At 49.0% G+C, this 20,500-nt stretch overlaps 1 protein-coding gene across 3 annotated transcripts in view; it reads left to right on the plus strand.

Annotated features, from left to right (window-relative positions):
* The window catches only part of sbf2 (SET binding factor 2), a 108,866-nt gene that overhangs the window by 83,260 nt on the left and 5,106 nt on the right, over window positions 1-20,500 (plus strand). For all 3 annotated transcript variants that reach the window (XM_035417970.1, XM_035417971.1, XM_035417972.1), the window contains 17 exons: window positions 3,787-3,957; window positions 4,199-4,473; window positions 5,522-5,694; window positions 6,063-6,136; window positions 8,439-8,634; window positions 9,072-9,199; window positions 10,333-10,508; window positions 11,434-11,561; window positions 11,647-11,848; window positions 12,164-12,360; window positions 13,104-13,244; window positions 14,113-14,196; window positions 16,027-16,101; window positions 17,095-17,273; window positions 18,453-18,629; window positions 18,972-19,073; window positions 19,741-19,926. In XM_035417970.1, coding sequence (XP_035273861.1) covers window positions 3,787-3,957; window positions 4,199-4,473; window positions 5,522-5,694; window positions 6,063-6,136; window positions 8,439-8,634; window positions 9,072-9,199; window positions 10,333-10,508; window positions 11,434-11,561; window positions 11,647-11,848; window positions 12,164-12,360; window positions 13,104-13,244; window positions 14,113-14,196; window positions 16,027-16,101; window positions 17,095-17,273; window positions 18,453-18,629; window positions 18,972-19,073; window positions 19,741-19,926 — 2,664 coding nt within the window. The remainder of the gene's footprint in view (window positions 1-3,786; window positions 3,958-4,198; window positions 4,474-5,521; window positions 5,695-6,062; window positions 6,137-8,438; window positions 8,635-9,071; window positions 9,200-10,332; window positions 10,509-11,433; window positions 11,562-11,646; window positions 11,849-12,163; window positions 12,361-13,103; window positions 13,245-14,112; window positions 14,197-16,026; window positions 16,102-17,094; window positions 17,274-18,452; window positions 18,630-18,971; window positions 19,074-19,740; window positions 19,927-20,500) is intronic.

Raw genomic sequence — 20,500 nt, forward strand, 5'->3', positions numbered from 1 at the left:
ACTTCACTGCCAGGATGGTGTCAGTAATCTTGGCTCTTTTATTAGTGGCCGTAGTGTTGGTGAATGCCGGTAGGGAAACTGATCTGCTCGCGGCCAGCATCCACACCGCAGCAGATCCCCTGTGTCCTTTTCCTCATATTATGATGTGTTTTGGAGGCCGACTGCTAACTGTCATTAGAAACCATGACTCATGACTTGGTGACGCTTCACAAGAAACAGACTGCATATTTTTATATACTCTGGATTAAATTATCTTCCTTTAAAACACTCTGACACCTTAACAGCTCTTGTTTTTCTCCTTTCTAAAATCTAGATCAACATATTTTTTAAGTACTTTTTTTTGCAAGGCAAAGTACCAAGGCGAAATTCTGTAATTGCCCCAAATTCCCAAAGCCATAACAGTCTACAAAGACATTTCACACAGAACACTTCAACACAATTACCTACAGTTACCCGGAGAGGTCTTCCAAATGTTAGCGTAGCGTAAACATTCCACACAGAAAAATATCTTTTATTTGGTTTCAGGGTCTTATGTCTGCAGATTCAGAATGTATTATCAGGAGAGCGTCTTATCAGACCAGATATTTTCGTGAACTTGGCTGCTCTTGGTGACATTAATAAGACCTGTCAAACTAAATGTGTCCCAGGAATGGAGTCTCTATTCAGGCAGAGGAATTATAAATTGGATGATGTTCATTGTCGTGCTGTTATATGTCTGTCCGGATGAAGAAATGACTTGCTGCATGACCCCTGTTGCTTCTGAGATGTTCGGGTCTTTATTTTCTCAGAAGCATTTGCTATTATTTGCATTTACAAAATGATGAGCTTGTGTTTTTTTCTTCCTGCAAAGATATTGCATTTCTGTTGTATATTTAAGTAGGTTGCAGTGCATGCTGTTGGCGATTGTTCATTTGTAAATATACAACTTTGACCATGAACTGGGATGTGATTAACAATTAAGCATTGCCCTTGCTTAGTTGCAGCAGAGCAGATAGATTTCATTTTTTTTTTCTTCATAGTTTTCCAACACAGTCCAACACAGCTGATGGTTTTTTCAGGAATGTCTGTTTTTTTGCTAAACAAGAGAGGCGCCAAGTGAATTTGTCCAAAGCGCTTGTAAATTATCGCAGTATACGCGGCTGGTGCCGAATCAAACACAGTCTCTTGTCCAATAAGTCTCCAGATAGGATTCGATCAGCGTGCTATGACATGCAGAAAGTCGTCATGCTGTGTCATACGTGCAGTTCTGCGGGTTAGACGGTCATGTTACACACCGCTGATCTCTCGCATTAGTCACTTACCGGGCCTGCCGTACGCGCTCCCTCAGAGCAGAGAGGCAGTATTTGGGCAACGTCCCTGGTTTCATCTCGGGAAGGGACACCCTTTCAACACAAACACGACATCCATCTCGTTAATGGGTCTGTTTGTCCTCCATAATGGCTTTTATAAATCTGGTTTTGGGAACTTTCACCCTCAAAAAATGCACGACCCCCTCCTCCCCGCGTCCGTGCCCGGTTCCCGGCAGTCACAATGCTGGTATGTTAATCAGCGGGGCTTTGAGACTGATGAAGGATAAGGACGGCGATAACGGGGGGTGGGAGTGGGGGGTAGTTTTGCGGAGGCTGTGTCTGTCACACGGGATTCGAAAGGCAGCTCCGGGGCTTCTGGGAAACGGCCTGGAGTTGCGCTCGCTAGCCCCCGTGACCCTCCGGCACGTTGGCCCGCCCCGCCTGGCCCGTGCTTGTCCCGCTTTCAACTCTCAAATCGCCAAAAAAAATATATAATTTTGCGGTATACATACAGTGGAAGTCAACAGTAAAACGTTGTGTGGAGCACTGTGGACTGTGCCTTATGATTTCAGCTGTAAACTCTGCTTCTTTTAAACCAACTGGTGTGCCAATAATCTCGTTGCTTACAACAGTTAAGGGTACTCAGGTCAAACTGCAATTCCGCTTCATCCTCAGCCTTTTTGATTGGCAGTGCATCTGAACACACTCACCTCAGACAGAGGCCTCTTCCTGCTCTATATGGCATCCAGACTGTGGTCCAGGAACTGCAAGGCTCGGCCATTATGACAGTGATCCCACTGGACGCCTGACCTGGGGTCAGTGTTTCGCGAGCCGGGGCAGGGGAGTCGGAGAGCAGACTGCGCTTCCTGTGCGTGCTGTGCGCAGAGGAACTGCCTCCTCCCATCATGCACTTCCACTGGCCGCTGCTGGAATGCGATGCATCTGACATAAAGCATAAAGAAAAAAAACCCTGCAAAATGCTGACCTTAATCCACAACTCCTTTTGTCTTTTGATGTATGGCCCATAACAATACCAGGGTCCTTTTATTTCACTCTTTCTATAATTGTGGTTGACTGAACACATTTATTATACCCCCTTCCTTACTGTATATACTGGGGTGATATTAGTGTAGCCTAGACAGAGCAATCAATTATCTTACCCTGGGTACGGTTAGCATGGGTCATATCCTAAAAATGTGTAGATTTAGCCCCCTCATGTCCCCATTAGCTTCATGTTTGTAGTCTAATGATTTATCCTGCCAACACCTCTTTCTCTGTGAGTGCATATTTATGTAGGGGTGATAATTCATTCACGTTCAAAGCATTTAAAGCATTCCTATCCTTAGAGGGAAGTGAAACTATCCAAATGATCTCAAGCATTCTTCGTATGAAATTCCCTTATGAAATAATAACATTGCTCAACTGAATGTACATATTTCATTCGGCATAGTTTAAATGCAAGGATTACCAAAGGACCTGCATGGTCTATAAGGGGGTTTTGAGTGGGGGGTGAGTGGGGGGGGGGGGGGGGGGGGAGGTCGTGCTTCGTGCAGCCTGTTGCTGCCCTCTAATGGGAGAGGAACTTTCGGGATGCGTGTACTGTAGGCATGGATGCTGAGTATAAGCAGCAGGGTATAGTTCCTACCGCATGTATCTGCAACTCTTAAGATCTCTCTCTCTTTCTCTTTTTCTGTCAATGCCCAGGCTTCTGTTTTTGAAATGGAGGGTTGTTCTGTGGGCCAGGGGGAAATTACAGGAATGGTGTACATGCACGTGCATTCTGTTTAAGATCAAGTCAGAAGGTCTTCAGACTAGGAGAACCAGTGCAGCTGAAGAGTTCAGTGTGACCTTTACTCTCAGGGTGAGTGAAGCAGGCAAACAGGAAATGGAAAGGTGTAGACAGTGGTTTTCATTCATGAAGCCGATCAGACAGCGTGTTCTGGGACCCGTGCTATGTTGTGTCGATCTGCTTTGGGATTGGCTGTGATGGAGTTCTCGGAAGTATTCTGGGGCATTCCAGGTTGACTCAAAGAGTAAACATTAGATGTGATGATTTGCATCTATAGCCGTGGAAAATGGCAGTTCTCCATTTATAGAGCTCAAACAGACTGCAAGTCCAACATTCTTAAGAGCAGGGGGTTATAGGAGTAGGAAAAAGTAGCAGCCAACTCAATTTATGGGGCGCTATGGTTGTCCAGGTTCTGTGGACTGCTGTGAACCCTCCAGACGTGGTTTGGCAGCTGTTTACAAATGTATTAATTTCCTTAATATCAGGAGGGTTTTAATGGCTGCCTTTACGAGGCCTGTAAACAGTAGCTCCGCTAGTTTGATGGTGAATCTGTGCTGGAGCTGTGAGGTGCTAAATACTTTGGGCCGGTATCACACCCTGTGCTGAAAGCTCCAGCAGCTCCAGTGCAGCAGTGAAGCCAAGGTGTGGGTTTGTTACCGCTCTGCGCCTCCTAACCGCCTCTGATGGTGCGAATGGTCCCGTCTGCAGAAACTCGCACCGGGAGTCAACCAGTTTGCCTACACCTGCGTCCAGGACCACCCCATCTGGGCCAACCAGCAGTTCTGGGAGGCCACGTTCTACAGTGAGGTCCAGACCCAGATCAGAGCACTTTACCTCAGCACACCAGAGGACAAGCCACAGATCACAGCTGGACCAAAGGTAAATATCACAACTTGCTCTTCAACTTCAACACAGCAGTGAAAATAAAAGCTTTTTTTGGAAAATCTCAGAAGCTGGCAGAGATGCAGCTTCTAGTTTAACCTAATATTTGAAAAACTTTAAGAACAGAGATAAAACAACGTACTATCCTTAGCTGGGCAGGATGCTCTGTTCATGGAACACGGTTACAGCCTTTTCCTGCATGCCGTTGATGCCCCCCTCGCTGCACCCCCTTCCTCAGGAACGCGGTCCCTCGCCCCCCGCACCCCCGTCGGACTCGGAGCGCACGGCCATGGACCTGGGGGCGGAGCAGCTGCGGGCGTGGCCCTGCCTGGGCAAGGAGCGGCAGCAGGAGCTGGTGAACGGCGAGGAGAGCACGGTGTTCAGCCAGGCCATCCACCACGCCAGCCTCATGGTCTACCTGCTGGTGCCCCTGGACGGCAGCAAGAGCAAGCTGCTCCGCCCCCCGCCCACCGCCGACTGGGAGAGCGGCAGCAACAGCATCGTCACCAACAGGCGAGTCGCCCGGGGAGCCCCCTGCGGAGTCACAGTTAGCCACCTTAAAGCAGCGTGAACCTGGGGCACTTTTAATGAGACTCAGTACAGGGGAGGGAATATCACTTTCAGTCCTTCACAGTTTCTGCCATTCTCTGATGTTGTGTTAAGTCCAGGTGAGCATTCTGAATGGAAGCCGCCTGATTTTGGATTGAGCGCACTGATCTGTTTGTAGTAAGACCTGGAATGGCTCAAGGCCCTTCAGAAGGCTTGGGACCTCTGCATTAGATAGGCACGCCCACACTTTTAGTCCCTGGAAGTCAGTAGAAGGTTTGCAATGAAGTAGTCCTTTTTTGTTTTTAGAAAAGGTGATTTTCAGTTTCTGGTACACAAACACAGATAGAGGTTAAAGGAGTTTTCCACTCAAACCTCTTCTCTCGCCAGTATACAGCCGCTCTTCTGCTATTTCCTGCTCACCTACATCCTGTTGGCTCCTCGATCAGTGGACCCCCTCCAGTTCCCTCTTATATTAATGCTTTTATAAGGAATGCACAGGCTGCTGTAGCGGGGGTCTCCTTTCCACCACCAAAAACAACACAAAAGTTCCCAAGTGCTATAGTAGCAGTAAAATGTAGGACAGAGGGTACATAGCCATTCCCAGAAAGTGAATCCAGCCTGCCAAACGCATTTCTCCCTTAAAACGGGCCTTGCGAAACTGTGCAGGCTTTCTACATGGCTTGGGTGTAGGACCTCATGTATTAACCAGAAAGGTCTTTTATTCCCCAGGACATTGGGATATTGCTTGTGGGGGTTTATGGTGTGCAGTTTGGATCGGTATTTGACAGCTACAGATGATACGATGCTGAGAAAAAGTCAGCACTTTTCGATTTTTTGTTTTTGTTTTGGGGCCTTTATTCCGTGTCTGGCTGAAGTTGTAGTAAGGATTCATGGCATCAGAACTGACCCATTTCATTGTTCTGGGGTACAAGCCAGGTGCTTGTAAAAACGCTGGTGCTTTTCTGCATTCTCAATGTGGTCTTCCACTCAACTGTCCTTCATTGTCCAACAGTATGGCAGGCAGCGTGGCCGAGAGCTTCGACACGGAGAGCGGCTTCGAGGACTCCGAGAACAGCGACGTGGCCAACTCAGTGGTCCGCTTCATCGCGCGCTTTATCGACAAGGTGTGCACTGAGAGCGGGGTCACCCAGGATCATATCAAGAACCTGCACAGCATGATCCCAGGTGGGTACAGACACTCACACACCTCCCCCGAAACCCCTTACACTGGACCACAGCCACCTTCAGGACACGCTGTCTTTAAGTATACTTTAATACTACGGGTCAAGCATGAAAATTTCAATGTAGCTACCATTTGAGTAAAATGTATTTAGCTAGTGAGTGGGTCTGTGTTGATGTTCTTAGGTCTTTAGCCTTAGCCAGTGAAGGGTTGTGTTGATGTTTTTATGACTTTAGCCTTAGCCAGTAAGTGGGGTCTGTTGATGTTCTTATGTCTTTAGTCTTAGTCAGTGAGGGTCTGTGTTGATGATCTTATGTCTTTAGCCTTAGCCTGTGAGTGGGGCTGCATTAACCACTCTGTCCATTTAATCCAGGCATTGTGGCCATGCAGATGGAGGCACTAGAGGCAGTGCACAGAGAGAGCATGACTCTCCCTCCCATTCAGAAGGTCAGTCAGCACTAACACTCTTTGCCCACTACAGATGCACTGCAATTTTCTTTTCAATCTGCAGTATGTTAATACAGAAGTCACACATACAGGTTTCTCATTAGGGCAGTCAATCAGGAGCTTTTTTTGTCTTAATAGCTCTGTTCTCCGTACTCCATTGGATGGCAACCTGAAGTGATGTCATCTACAGTGACTGAAAAGAGCAGTTCATTAGCAAGTTACATCCAATCTGTCCACTGGAAACACATCGTTTTCACCAGCACTGCCCCTCATACAAAGCTTACAACCTTGTCTTTTGTTTATCCTCCTAAAATTTTATACATCAGTAACAGAACAGCCAGAAGCAATGGGGTAAATTTTATAACCCCAATCTCATTTACAGGTAAAGTAAAAATGGATAGCCTCATAACACCTTTTCGGTCATATCAGGAGCTCCCTTTTATGGTCTGTGATCGCCTGAAATATAATTTACATTTTACACAATCACATTCTCATCGTGAATGACTCAAATGTAATTAGTGTGTAGCCTGTAACACACTTAGCTTTCCTAACTCTATGAATATCAGATATGCACTTGGTTACTAAGGCTGTTTGCCTCATTAAGACAGTAGACACACTGAAAGGGTTAAATGGCTTTTATTTGGACAATGTGTTCCAGGACAGTAACTGGAGCCTAAGTCTGCTGTCTGCATTTAAACTGCTATACTATCATTCTGGCATTCACATCCAATATGTTACAGTACACTGACTTGTTGCCAGTATTGTACTGAATGCTGTGAACTTTAAAACAATTGCAGGAGTGACCCCAGTGAGCCATCGGGCTGGATATTTATGGCTAGCGAATTTTGGCTGTCTCTGCGTTTGTACAGTCGGCTACCTCTTTGGCCGGAGTACAGGGAGAGGTGGTGTCTAGGGGGTCTTCTTGGGCAGAGGACAGAAACGCGAGAAGGCCCCAACCTGTCGCTGAGGGGGAGTAACTTTTCGGCTGTCAGTTCGGCGGTCCGAAAGAATATGTCATCGCGGGAAGTGCTTCTGTTGCGCAAAGGAGCGCGAGAGCTTTCAGGCGCGCACAAACAGCACAGGACAGGCAGCTGGGCCTCTCCGCCCTGGACCTCAAGGACTCACCGGTGAACCCGTCCCGTTGATTTCTGTCCTGTGAGAGCTCTTCTGGGGCCGCGTCCGTCGCACCGCTGAGGGATTAATGCTTTAGCGCAGAGCGGGGCCGATAGCAGGAAGAGGCCGCGGACCCGCAGCATCCGTTTGGAACAGGAAAGCCTGCGGCCCATCAGGCACTGCTTCAGGCCCCGTAAATCACTGCTGAGGTTTGCGCTGCGGGCCTTGAAGGCCTTCAGAGAGCCCGCTTGGGGTCTCGACTACAGCTCGACTACAGCTCGCCGACCAACCCAAAACCCCCCTCGCCCCCCAGCCAAGCCCTGCTGGGAAGAGCGCAGCGGGGGTGCTGTTGAACCAGACCAAGCAGATCCACGGTTCCGTGGTTGTGCAACACTCAACCCTCCCTCCACCGCCCCCCGCCCCCCATCGCCTGTCCCCGAGCTCCATCAGACCACGGCGCCCCCACCCAACCACCCCCCCCCCATCTGCAGGCCTCGGAGGGGAATCAATCCGCCGTTTAAACGTCACCTCCGAGGAATGCAGGCGCCCGTGATAAACGCAGGAAAGCTGGGGTGATTAAATGCAGAGCCCCGGACCGTGGCCGAGAGAGAGAGAGAGAGAGAGAGAGAGAGAGAGAGGGGGGGTCTGGAGCGCAGCTTCGCTGGGGGGCGGGAGACAGATTGCCGCGGGCCTGTCTGCCGAAACGCCGGCCCCGCCCCGCTGTCGTGCGTGTGGAGCGCACATCGCCTTGGCCGCCGCTTCCCCGCGTCGGTCACGCAACTCGGAGGAAACCTTAAATATTTTGTTGTTGGATAAATAATAATCCCGGAGCTCCAGACGAAAGGAACGCGCGCGAAGCAGGCCCAGGGATGCATGTGTTTCGGATTGGAGGCGAGGTGACGTGCGCTCGTCTGAGATCTGAAAAATGTGCTCGCAGACGTCAGTGACCCGTCAGCTCCCAAGTGCTGTGTCATTACATTTAATGGGTCATATCATTATGGTTTCTGCGGGTTTTTTTTACATTCACATATAATATCTGTTTATTTTCCCTGGCCGCGACTCAATGAAAGTGGAATGCGCGAGCGTTGCACAACCCCGGAGTGCATGTGTGAGCTTGGCGTGAGCTTGGCGTGTGCTCGGCGTGTGCTCGGCCTGTACCCGGCGCCTGATTGGCTCCTCCGCTCTGCAGCCCAGGATCCTGCGGCCGACCCTGCTCCCGGGGGAGGAGTTTGTTTCGGAGGGCCTGCGCGTGGTCCTGGACCCCGACGGCCGGGAAGAGGCCACGGGGGGCCTGCTGGGGGGGCCCCACCTCCTGCCAGCAGAGGGCGCCCTCTTCCTCACCACCTACCGCATCATCTTCAAGGGCACTCCTCATGACCCCTTAGGTACTTACCAGCAGCCATTCTCTCTCTGCACGTTCATTTCTCTAAGAGATTTTTATAGTGCAGTCACACAGCAGACTGCTGACAGTGTATACCCAGGCTGTGCTGTATTTTTCACTGCACATAGCTGGAGTAAGTCAAGTCAGATGTTTTATTACCATGCAGAGAATCCAGAGAATTATTCAATTATCCTATATTTAAAAGGATTTGACTGTACTACAGCTGGAATTGGCTGAAATTAACTGATGTGCTTAGCCAGTTTGTTAAGAGCACACAATGTTGTTCAGGCAGATCAAACTGAATGAAGCGCGTGCTAACAGCATATACAGACCGAATTACGTATGATGTATTCCATTACTATTTGGAATATGATTGCTGTTTTAATGACATCAGTGCAATGGCCAGCATGACTCAGTGTAGTTTGATTTTTGTCTGAGCAGTGGGAGAGCAGGAAGTCATCCGCTGCTTCCCAGTCTCCACGCTGACCAAGGAGAAGAAGATCAACATCCAGAACCAGCTGCAGCAGGGCCTGCAGGAGGGCCTACAGATGAGATCTGCATCCTTCCAGGTAACGTACCCACAGGGGCCCTGCCACATAATGATGATGATGATGATGATGATGGAGGCAGTATTGTTAATGAAAGTGTGTGATTTAGTTGTTAGATTTCTTCTGGGTTTAGATGAGCATAGGTATGATTCAGTACTTAAGTATACTGAGAGGCAACGTGTGTTCAGTGAGGCATTCGTTCAGAATTCACAGTGAAATTGTCAGCTTTCAACTTTTTGAAAAATAATGCAATCTCAACCGACTTATATCTGTATAAGTCACATCTATAATGATTATGCTAGTCAACATGAATTTATGAAAATGCTCAAAACTTTTCAATTTTTTCCTACATAAAGGATATGTGTTTGTTCATTGTGTTTCCGTTTTTATTTTAATATTTCTTTGAAAAATATGAAATTCTTTGAGGAACGAGTGCATATTTTTCCCTCAGACACGTGTGCTTGATATTTCACAATACGCGCAGCGCCGTAAAGTTTTTACGGTCCATTCCTATCTTTTTAGTAACAGGGGCCGTAAAAGCGTGGTGGGGGGGGGGCCTGGGGGGTGGGGGGGGGGGGAGTGCGCTCGGCCTCACCTGCCAGCGTGCGGTCGTGCCGCGCGTCCTGCCAGCGGCTCGGCGTCTGGGGCGCATTATCGGCCCCCGCGTTAAACTCTGCAGCCGGCTCGGCGGCCCACGCGGGGCTCGCTCGGCTGTCAGGGAACAGAGGGGAACAGAGACCGAGTGGCCCCCGGGGGCCCCGAGAAACGGGATTCCAGGTCAGGAGAGCATCGCTCTGCCGACCAAAAAACTGGCGCGCTGAAAGGGTCTGGAAGGCGCGAGAGGCTCTGTTCTGCGCATTCCGGATCGGGCCGTGATTTCCGGCGCGGTGATTAATCGCTTCTCCACACGGGCCCGAATTGCTTAGAAAAAAAAATAAAAAAATCTCGCAAAGGGACGTGCAGATTTTTTCGCTTAGCAGAAGTGAAATTCTGCAGAAACGGATCGCTCGAAGAGGTCCCTCGCAGTTGTTTTGTTTGACCCCCAGATCGTTTTCCCAGGTGCAGCTGTAAGACGTGGTCGTGCAAAGAAAAAACCGTTGCAATCTTTCTTCTTTTTTTAAATTTCTTTTGGCTCTTCTGGACTCCTCGCTCAGCTCATCAAAGTGGCCTTCGATGAAGAGGTGAGCTCTGAGACGGTGGAGATCTTCAAGAAGCACCTTCAGAGGACCCGCTACCCCGCGTCCATCTTCAGCGGGTTCGCCTTCGCCGTGGGACAGATAGTCCCCACGCTCGCCCTTCCCAAGCACAAGGAGAGGAACACGGGCCTCCGGTGAGTCACTGCACCGCCTCATAACCGCACTGCACCGCCTCATAACCACACTGCACCCCCTCATAACCGCACTGTACCGCCTCATAACCACACTGCACCACCTCATAACCACACTGCACCACCTCATAACCGCACTGTACCGCCTCATAACCGCACCGCCTCATAACCACACTGCACCGCCTCATAACCACACTGCACCCCCTCATAACCGCACTGTACCGCCTCATAACCACACTGCACCCCCTCATAACCGCACTGTATCGCCTCATAACCACACTGCACCCCCTCATAACCGCACTGCACCGCCTCATAACCACACTGCACCCCCTCATAACCGCACTGTACCGCCTCATAACCGCACCGCCTCATAACCGCACTGCACCACCTCATAACCGCACTGCACCGCCTCATAACCACACTGCACCACCTCATAACCACACTGCACCACCTCATAACCACACTGCACCGCCTCATAACCGCAGTGCACTGCCTCATAACCTCACTGCACAGCCTCATAACCATACTGCACAGCCTCATAACCACACTGCACCACCTCATCACCTCATAACCACACTGCACTGCCTCATAACCACACTGCACCACCTCATAACCACACTGCACAGCCTCATAACCACACTGCACAGCCTCATAACCACACTGCACCGTCTCATAACCACACTGCACCGCCTCATAACCACACTGCACCGCCTCATAACCGCACTGCACTGCCTCATAACCACACTGCACAGCCTCATAACCACACTGCACCACCTCATAACCACACTGCACCACCTCATAACCACACTGCACCGCCTCATAACCACACTGCACCGCCTCATAACCGCACTGCACCGCCTCATAACCACACTGCACCGCCTCATAACCGCACTGACTGTCTAACACCAACGCTTCACCGTGTCCGCAGCACGCTTTCAAAGACCATCGTCAGAGGGGCAAAGAAGGCGGGGAAGATAACGATCGGGCGCCAGTACACCTCAAAGAAAAACGAGAAGGGGAATCGTGCCACCTGGCACGAGGACGACGACATCTCAGGTGAGTGCGAGAAAGGGTGTTTCTGCGCGCGATTAACTGTGCGCGTCGCGCGGTCCTCACCTGTCGCGTGCGGGGGACGCTCCAGTTTCAGACGAAGGGGAGCTCCCCCCCAGCCCCACCCTCAAGACCTCGGAGAAGTCCACCATGGAGCAGCTTGTCGAGCGGGCCTGTTTCCGTGACTACCAGCGGATGGGCCTGGGCACCATCTCCGCCAGCTCCTCGCGGTCCAAGACCGGCGACAAGTTCCGCATCACCGCCGTCAACCGGATGTACTCCCTCTGCCGCAGGTCAGCTCAAAACGCCATCGTCATCGTCATCATCGTCGTTGCATTGCATTTTATTTGGAAACCACGTTGAGATTTAAACCTGTTTTCCAAGTGAGACCCAGCCAAAAGAGGTCAAGATAGGAGAAGTTGCAGTACTTGGCAGTTCAATAAATGCAAATGTGAAGTTACATAAAAACAAAGGTTTGTCTCATGAATACAACCACAGTAACTGCCATGTTTACAGTGTGACAGGATCAAGCTGTAAATGCACGGTTATTGGAAGCTAAGCAAATCTGTAAACGGAGGAGCTGACGGGTGGGGTGCGGTTCCCTGCAGTTACCCGGGCCTGCTGGTGGTGCCGCAGGCGGTTCAGGACGGCAGCCTGCAGAAGGTGGCGCGGTGCTACCGGCACAACCGCCTGCCCGTGGTGTGCTGGAAGCACGGCCGCACCAAGGCCATGCTGCTCCGGTCCGGAGGCTTCCACAGCAAGAGCGTGGTGGGGCTGTTCAAGTCCCAGAGCCCCACCTCCCCAGGTACAACCCCCCTTACACACACACGCACACGCACACACACATATACACATACACACTGTCACCTTCGTCGATGTTATCTGTGCCGTATCACACAGTGCCAGCATCAACCTTAAATGTTGACCTGTGAGAGTTCAAAAGGGCGTGACTGTTGAATTGGCTTATCCATGTGATTTCACACAAGTGTTATTGTATTGCGTGTGTTTTTCATTAGCGGCCTTATCATATGTGGGCACATTTTGTTTTTTCAAACTGTCAGCAATTTGTCATCTGTTTTTGTCTGAAGGGTGTGTGCGTGTGTTAGTTTGAGAGTGCTGTGTAATGTGAAAGCTTGTGCTTGGGCTGCAGGGCGTGTGTGTGTGTGTGCGCGCATGTGCGTACCTGTGTGTGTGTGTGTGTGTGTGAAAATAAAAAAGTGCAGTGTGTGTGTGTGTGTTGTGTGTGTGTGAGGGAGTAAGAGAGTGCAGTGTAATTTGTAGTGTGTGTGTGAGAGAGTAATAGAGTGCAGTGTAATTTGCAGTGCATGTGTGTGTGTGAGAGTAATAGAGTGCAGTGTAATTTGCAGTGCGTGTGTGTGTGTGTGTGAGAGTAATAGAGCGCAGTGTAATTTTCAGTGCGTGTGTGTGTGTGAGAGAGCGTAAAAGAGTGCAGTGTGTGTGTGTGTGTATGTGTGTGTGCGAGAGTAATAGAGTGCAGTGTAATTTTCAGTGCGTGTGTCAGTAAGAGGTCCTGTCTGTGCTGTCCAGCTCCCGTGTCGTCCTCAGAGTTGTCCAGCAGCCTGGAACATGAGAAGTACCTGCAGGCCATCCTGAGTGCCGTTCCTGTCTACTTCAAAACGAGCCGAAACGACACCCTCACCAACCGCTCGCTCATCGGCCTGTCCCCAGGTGCTCAGGGGCTCAGCCCCCCTTCACTTCTCTGCCCCCGCGTTTGTTCCTCCATTGCGTACATCGCGGTTTTAGCTTGTTTCTGTTTTTCTTGTTTATAGCTGCATTGTTTGGCCATTTGTTCTCGATTATCTTTGTGCGGTTCTGAGTCCCTTATCTTCGTAAAAAAATTTCCTTCCAGTTCCACATGTTGTTTTGTATCGTATCTGGAAGGAACCTTAGGGCAGTCTTACATTATGCAAAAGGAACAGGAAGTGAGGTCATCACCGAAAGTCCATGCTTCATCTCTGCCCGTTGGTCACTGGTCCAACTTGTGAGGCACAGAACAGTACATGCTCAGGCCCAAGCATGTGACTTTTCACTACTAGAACTGCTTTGTCTGTGGAGAATGGAGTGAAATCTGCTCCCAGTCTTACAAAATAGCATCCTCCTCTTTCATGAATAAAGTCTTTATAGGAGGATTTATGAAAATGGTCGTCATAGCCGGTGGGGTTATGTGTCTCCTTGCCTAAGGGTTCAGCGAAAGGTAAATACAATTGACTCACTGAAACATGATTTTGACTTCCCAGCCAAAGGCTTTATCAAACGGTGGGATCGGTGTTGGCTTCTCGAGATATCTGTAATGCAACTCCATGGCGGTCCGACCTAGCGCCTTACCTCATTTAATGCCCACTCTGCAGTAATTTAGCACAATGTAGCCAAATCTTGCAGATTGATATCCATTATCATGGTTTTTGGCAGTGCCGTATGGGGGTGTGATTACATAACTGAAGGGTGTATGACGGGCGCCTGTTTGCCTCGTCCGTAGTTAGTAAAGAAGCGCTATTGTCTCTCTCTTTGGGCCTGTGCTTCTGCGGCTCGGATCCAGGTAGTGAAAGGCGGATGACGAGGATACCGAAGGTGACCCCGGTCCACCTGGACGTGCCCTTCTCCAACAGCTTCGCCAGAGGAGGTGAGTGAGCTTTTCCCTTCTCAGCCAGCCTCCTGTCACCAGATACTTGTATTTACTTAGAATACAAGATGGTGGAGTCATGTTTCTGAAGTGCACCTCCTTTGGATTTGATCTCCAGGGCAGTGGGTTGTTTGTCATCTGAAGGACACATACACTCACCCCCCCCCCCCCCCCCACCCCAGTTGAGTTGAAATGATCCCTCTGGGTTGAAGAGTTTTGAATTCCCCTCTTCTATGGGCCCTGCCACGAGCTGCTTACGGAAGCGATCTTCCCCCACGCGCGGCCTAGCTCCAGTCCCAGCGCACTGTCGCTGTTGGTCTTGGCTAGCCTCGAACCCTCTGCCGAAGCGGGTTGCGGAGCTGAGAGGAGCAGATGTTCCCCCGAAAACATCCCAAATTCCACAAACTACGCTCAGTCAAGTGCAGCCATCGCGCCGGCCGCCCTCGAAGTCGGGCTGTTTAAACCTCGGAAGCCGCAGCTCCATAAACATTTGACATCGTGAATTTACGCAAAGCGTGAGGCGCCCCAGGATGGGGCCCAGGGCTCGAGTATGGGATCGCATGTGGTGTGCTAAACTGACAGTTTTCCACAAAGGAATCTACCGGCAAATCAATTTCACATTGGTGATATAGACCTGCCGATGACGTGAAAAATGTACCATTTCAATATACCACTCTTTAAGGTTCGAAAGAAGGCATCAAACACGGATACTCAAACGGACGTCACAGACTGCGGGTGAAGTTTCCTTCCTGCATGCTAGTCGTGGCTGTGCATCACTACCCATGTTTGCTTCATGCTGTTTGCATGACAGGCATTAGTATTTAGTCAATAAAAGAACAATTTTACTGCAGCACACCAAAACATCGTGACCTTGAGATATTTGGTGTCTATTTGGTGGGCTCGGGACAGGTCTGTCTAGAGCATCTTTTGAAGGATGCAGTCAGTCTCTGTAATGCAGACAGCCCTTCCGGACAGGCCTGGATTTCCAAGACTGTATTAGTGTTGCAGGTTTCTGGGGCATCGGTAAAGGAAGCATGAAGGTTTGGACCTCGTTACTCAACTCTTCCTCTCAGGCACTGCAGTGTGTGATAGCTATGAATAAGCACCAGTTTTCAGTGTAACACAATCACAGTGATGTTTTACAACTGCAGGCTAGAGCACACTACCAATTTAAAGGCATATTGTGTAGATGGTCATTTAAAGGCATATTATGTAGATGGTCATTTAAAAGCATATTGTGTAGATGGTCATTTAAAGGCTTATTGTGTAGATGGTCATTTAAAGGCTTATTGTGTAGATGGTCATTTAAAGGCTTATTGTGTTTGTTTGACCTGCCTGTTAATCATTGTGCGTGACTTACCTTTCAGTTTTGAGACACTGACTATTTTTTCATGTATACTAACTGGGGTTCCTGACAGTGTTTTCATTTTTGCTTTGGATTATACAGATTACACTATCCCTTGAAATGTAAAAATGAAGCCATGCTAAAATCATTAAGGCTTCTCATTATTATTTGGTGCATGTGGACAAATGTTGCTTGATATGATTGGTCAGTTTGCATGATGCACATTGCTTTGTGTGATTGATCAGTTTTGCATGATTTGGTTTTGAGGTTCTCTGTCCACTTTTTGCAATTCTGTAACTTCTGACTGGGGTGAAATCAAACTTTATGTTAAAAGCATACAGTGAATATGTTCTTTCTTCCTTGCTTTCATATTGTCATAGTGTTCATACTATGCTTGAGCCTATGTCCATGATTTCTGCTGTGATTTCATCTTTCTTTTCATTGCCCCCTCCCGCTCTTGTGCCTCCAAACCTCTGATCTCCCAGTCCTGGGTTACAGGGATAAGCTATTCACTCATTCACACCAAAAGCCTGCATCTAAGGGAAGACCCCAAAATCAAGGTACACTTCTAAAATGTGTTTGATCGCCCCTTGCATTCTCTCCTCATCCGTTACCCAGTCCTGTTCTCTGTACCGGTGCTAAAACCGTCTTCACCTTTTTTGTCATCACGGTCATTCATGTAGGTGCCATTTTGGGCAGAACAGTATGCACAGTTGGTCCTTCCTCTCACGAAGGATGTGTGTGTCGTCAAGTAGTTTGATCTTTCGGCAAACAGAATCCCAGCTGTTATTCAGCCAGAGCAGCCAGTTAGCACATTTCAGCCGATGTGGAATGTGATGTGTCAGTCGGTTGTAATGCCCTGAGCCAGACATTCGTGCCTTTAGTACTTGGTCAGTACATAGTGGCTGTGTGTTAGTGGGTTAAGGTTCAGTCTCCTGTTAGTCAGTTCTGGGTCAGCAGAATGTTAGTAACACTGAGGGTATCCTTATCTCAGTGGGTTAAAGTACAAATATATGTATATATACTGTTTTCTGGTTATACTGAAGTTTGGTTACCCTGACTGACTCTCATTGTGTAAACACATTTAATAGGCAATTGTTTTGGTACTTCCGCCAAGTCATGGCGTTGTAATACAATAACTACTTATATGAAATAAAAGGTTTTAAAATAGTAGTTTCATTGATTTTCAGAGATGTACACTGAATGGCACAGGATTTCGTCTACCTGTTATTTATTTCATTACCAGAGTATCAACATTTATCAAATATATAAGAGAGACTTATCTGAAAAATGCATGTCAGAGGGTCAGGGGTCATGCACAGGAGGTTTTATAATATCATATCCTGTCACATGGGCATTGCCATTGTCAAAAATACTGTGTTCTTAGCAGTTACAAAAGATCACAAAATAACATGATCAGCACTAAATAAATTATCAGCACTACATAAATGTAAGCTTACATGTATGTACATATGTATGTATGTTACAACAGCTGTACTGTACAAACTGTGTCTGTGCAGTCCAGCTGCTGTAACAGTCTCTCTCCCCTGTAGGTGTATGGGCGAGCCTTCGCTCCAGTAGCCGTTTCAACCATAACCCTGCTATTGTGGAGGTGGGAGCCAGGCTGGCTGGGAAGGATCCACCGCCTCCTGCAGACGGCGAGCACCTGCAGGCCAAGCTGCTCAAGCAGCAGGCCGCCTTCTACATCTTCGGAGAGAAGTCGCACCTCAGGGTACGGGCCACACCACGTATTACAACAGTAACCACAGGGTTAGAATGGGGCGGCAGTGTAGTATAATGGGTGAGGAGCCGGTCTTATAACATACAGGTCACTGGTTCGATTCCCAGGTAGGACACTGCCGTTGTACCCTTGAGCAAGGTACTTAACCTGCATTGCTTCAGTATATATCCAGCTGTATAAATGGGTGCAATGTAAATGAAAATGTAGAAAGTTGTGTAAGTCCCTCTGGATAAGAGCATCTGCTTAATGGCTGTAATGTAATGTAATGTACAGAATCTATGCTTGCAGGAACTCTGCTCCATGGTTCCTTTCTAGTCACCAGTGTTTAGAAAATCATTTCAGCTGGCTATGGATCATCTGAACTTGCGTGGATGTCTAAGACATGTCAATTTGCTAATTTTTTCCCACTTTTCTGACAGTATTACCTGATATATTAGGGTTGTAGAAGAACATTCTGCTTTGGTCACAATATTCTCAGTTGTCAGAAACTATACACAATTTATGCGTTCTCCGAGAGAGCGGTACGACATGCGGTTGAATGTGAAACCGATACTCTTTTCTTTGGCAGGACGGATCTCTAAATAAATATGAAATCGCCGTGGTTACCAGCTGCATGTGCTGCCTTCGCTGGCAGATGTCCATTTTCGAAAGCAACGGAATTCTTTTCCGATTCCAAAAGTTTTCTGCTCAACATGTTCCTCTCCCTCCCGCCCCCTGCAACCGGGGCTTTTTCTGCATGCTGCGTTTTTTTTCCGAGTCAATTAACTGTATGACTCCATATGTTGGCCAAATCGTTTCAGCAAGATGACTCACTGGAGCTTAGTGGAATTCTGAACATCTTATGTAAGCCTGATACTGAGACCTGTATGTGTATGTAATGTAGGTAAGATGCTATATTGTATGTCCCGTAGAGGAAATGTCAAGGTCCATTGATCACCGTTCCCCATTACTTTGTGTTCTCCTCGGTTTTTGGACATTGTGTAGTCATTGGCTAGTTATGAGTACGTTCAGCCAATAAAATCAATCAATCAAGCTCACACTGATCATCTTTCAGACTCTAATCCGTGGCATTATTGACAGACCAGCTGTCAGTATCAAACCAGGAATTAGTCCTTCTGTGTGGAATGTACAGTCTTAGCTAACCGTGCGGTTTGTTTTTCTTTCTGGAAGGGCTTCAAGCTGGACGTGTCTATGAACTGCGAACTGGTGTCGGTGGAATTCGCCGACGCTCGGCAGGTGAAAGGCGCGTTCAAGAAGCTTCTGCGGGCGTGCGTGCCCAGCTCCACCCCTTCCGATACCGAGGACTCCTTCCTCAAGGCCATGGAGGAGTCTGAATGGATCACTCAGGTGAGTGGAGTCCTGCTCTCGCCTCTCACACTGCAGTGCCAGTGCCCTGAGGCTCTTTAAGCCCACTATGGTCCAGACTCGTGAGAAGGATCTACACACAGTTGTTTATTTTCATTTCTCAGGACATTGAGCTTGTTTTTCCTCAATGTTAGACTCCCTCGTATTTACCGTCGCTTTCCCAAGAGAAACTCCAGTCAGTCTCATCTCCTGCAGATGAAAATAATAACAGAAGTGCAGTAAAGAGCCAGTGTGTCTGCTGTCCTGTGCTCCAGGGCCCTGTGGGTTTACAGGTACCTGCAGAGTGAATGCTTTTTGTTTGAGTGTGTGACCCATCCTCCACAGCTTCATAAGATCCTGCAGCTGGCCGTGATCCTGGCCGGGCTGCTGGATGGTGGATCCTCAGTGATGCTGAGTCTGGAGGATGGATGGGACATCACTACACAGGTACCGCTGGCCGTCCCCGATGTGTTTGTGTGTGTGTTCAGATAGTGATCTGTGCATGCTGGGTGTGTGTGTGCGTGCGGGCGTGCGTGCGTGCGTGCGTGCGTGCTCGCGCATGCGTGCGCGCGTGTGTGTGCGTGTGTGAATGCTGTGTGTGTGTGTAACCTGCTTCCTCGCAGACAGTAACAGCCATCATTGGCTCCCTGGACCCTGACTCACCATTCAGCAGAGACGTGTGTGTCGTTACTGCTGGGCCCCAGGACTCTGAGCAGAATAGGGGCAGACAGAGCCACCTGCTGGTGCCACAGCAGGAAGAACAAACCTCAGAAGGTCAAGACAAGAAAACACAATTCCGCTTGGGTATTAAAAATGCGATGTGTACTAATTGAGAAGGTGCTCATTGGAAGAAGTAAAAAAAAAAAACAAAGCTGTCCTCTTATTACAGGTTAAAATTTAAATTGAAACATTGGGCTTGTCAGCGCAGGTGTAAAATAGAGCTGTCCTGTCCACCAGCAGGTTCTGTCCACTGAAGTGTTTAACCCTTTAAACCACAGAGGGGGGAGTCTTGGCCAGTGCAGCCCAGGACTCACACTCTAGAGCTGTCGCATCAGGTGGAATCTCTGAGAGGCCAGCGGTGTTTACCCTGATCTGTGTGTCCGCTGTCCCCCAGGTGGTGTCTTTGGTGCAGCTGCTGAGCGACCCCTTCTACAGGACCCTGGAGGGCTTCCAGGTGCTGCTGGAGAAGGAGTGGCTGTCCTTCGGCCACAAGTTCAGCCAGCGCAGCGCCCTGACGCCCAGCAGCCAGGGCAGCGGCTTCACGCCCATCTTCCTGCAGTTCCTGGACTGCGTGCACCAGGCAAGCTGCGCCCTGCTGCCACCCCCAGCACCACCCCATTAACCACCACCCCCGAAACGAGATGCCACCCCCAGCACCACCCCATTAACCACCACCCCCGAAACGAGATGCCACCCCCAGCACCACCCCATTAACCACCACCCCCTAAATGAGAGGCCACCCCCAGCACCACCCCATTAACCACCACCCCCTAAATGAGATGTCCCTCTCTCTGTGTGTTTTCTGATAATACACAATGGCTGGGAAAAGTTTTTGGGGTTTTTTGTAGCGAGTTCTCCTGGTTTCTATGGAGGCAGGGGGAAATTAAGTCTCTTCTGTCCACCCCCCTTCCAAAACACCCCCAACCCCCTGGCCTCTGTCCCCTGAATTTACAATAACACATAGTTTCGGCCTTTTGAAACTGGAATGCCTGTTGCAGACCTTAAGTGGTGAAAAACAAACAAAATTAATTGGACGGGTCCAGAAATAGAAGGCAGTCATGCTAGAAACTTCTGCTGTTTTTGCCAATATGTCCAGGTGGCCTAAATGTGAATATGACCGAGAAAAAAAAATTTCAGTTCAGCCTCTGCAAACA

This window comes from Anguilla anguilla, chromosome 5, assembly GCF_013347855.1.
Source record: "Anguilla anguilla isolate fAngAng1 chromosome 5, fAngAng1.pri, whole genome shotgun sequence".
NCBI lineage: Eukaryota > Metazoa > Chordata > Actinopteri > Anguilliformes > Anguillidae > Anguilla > Anguilla anguilla.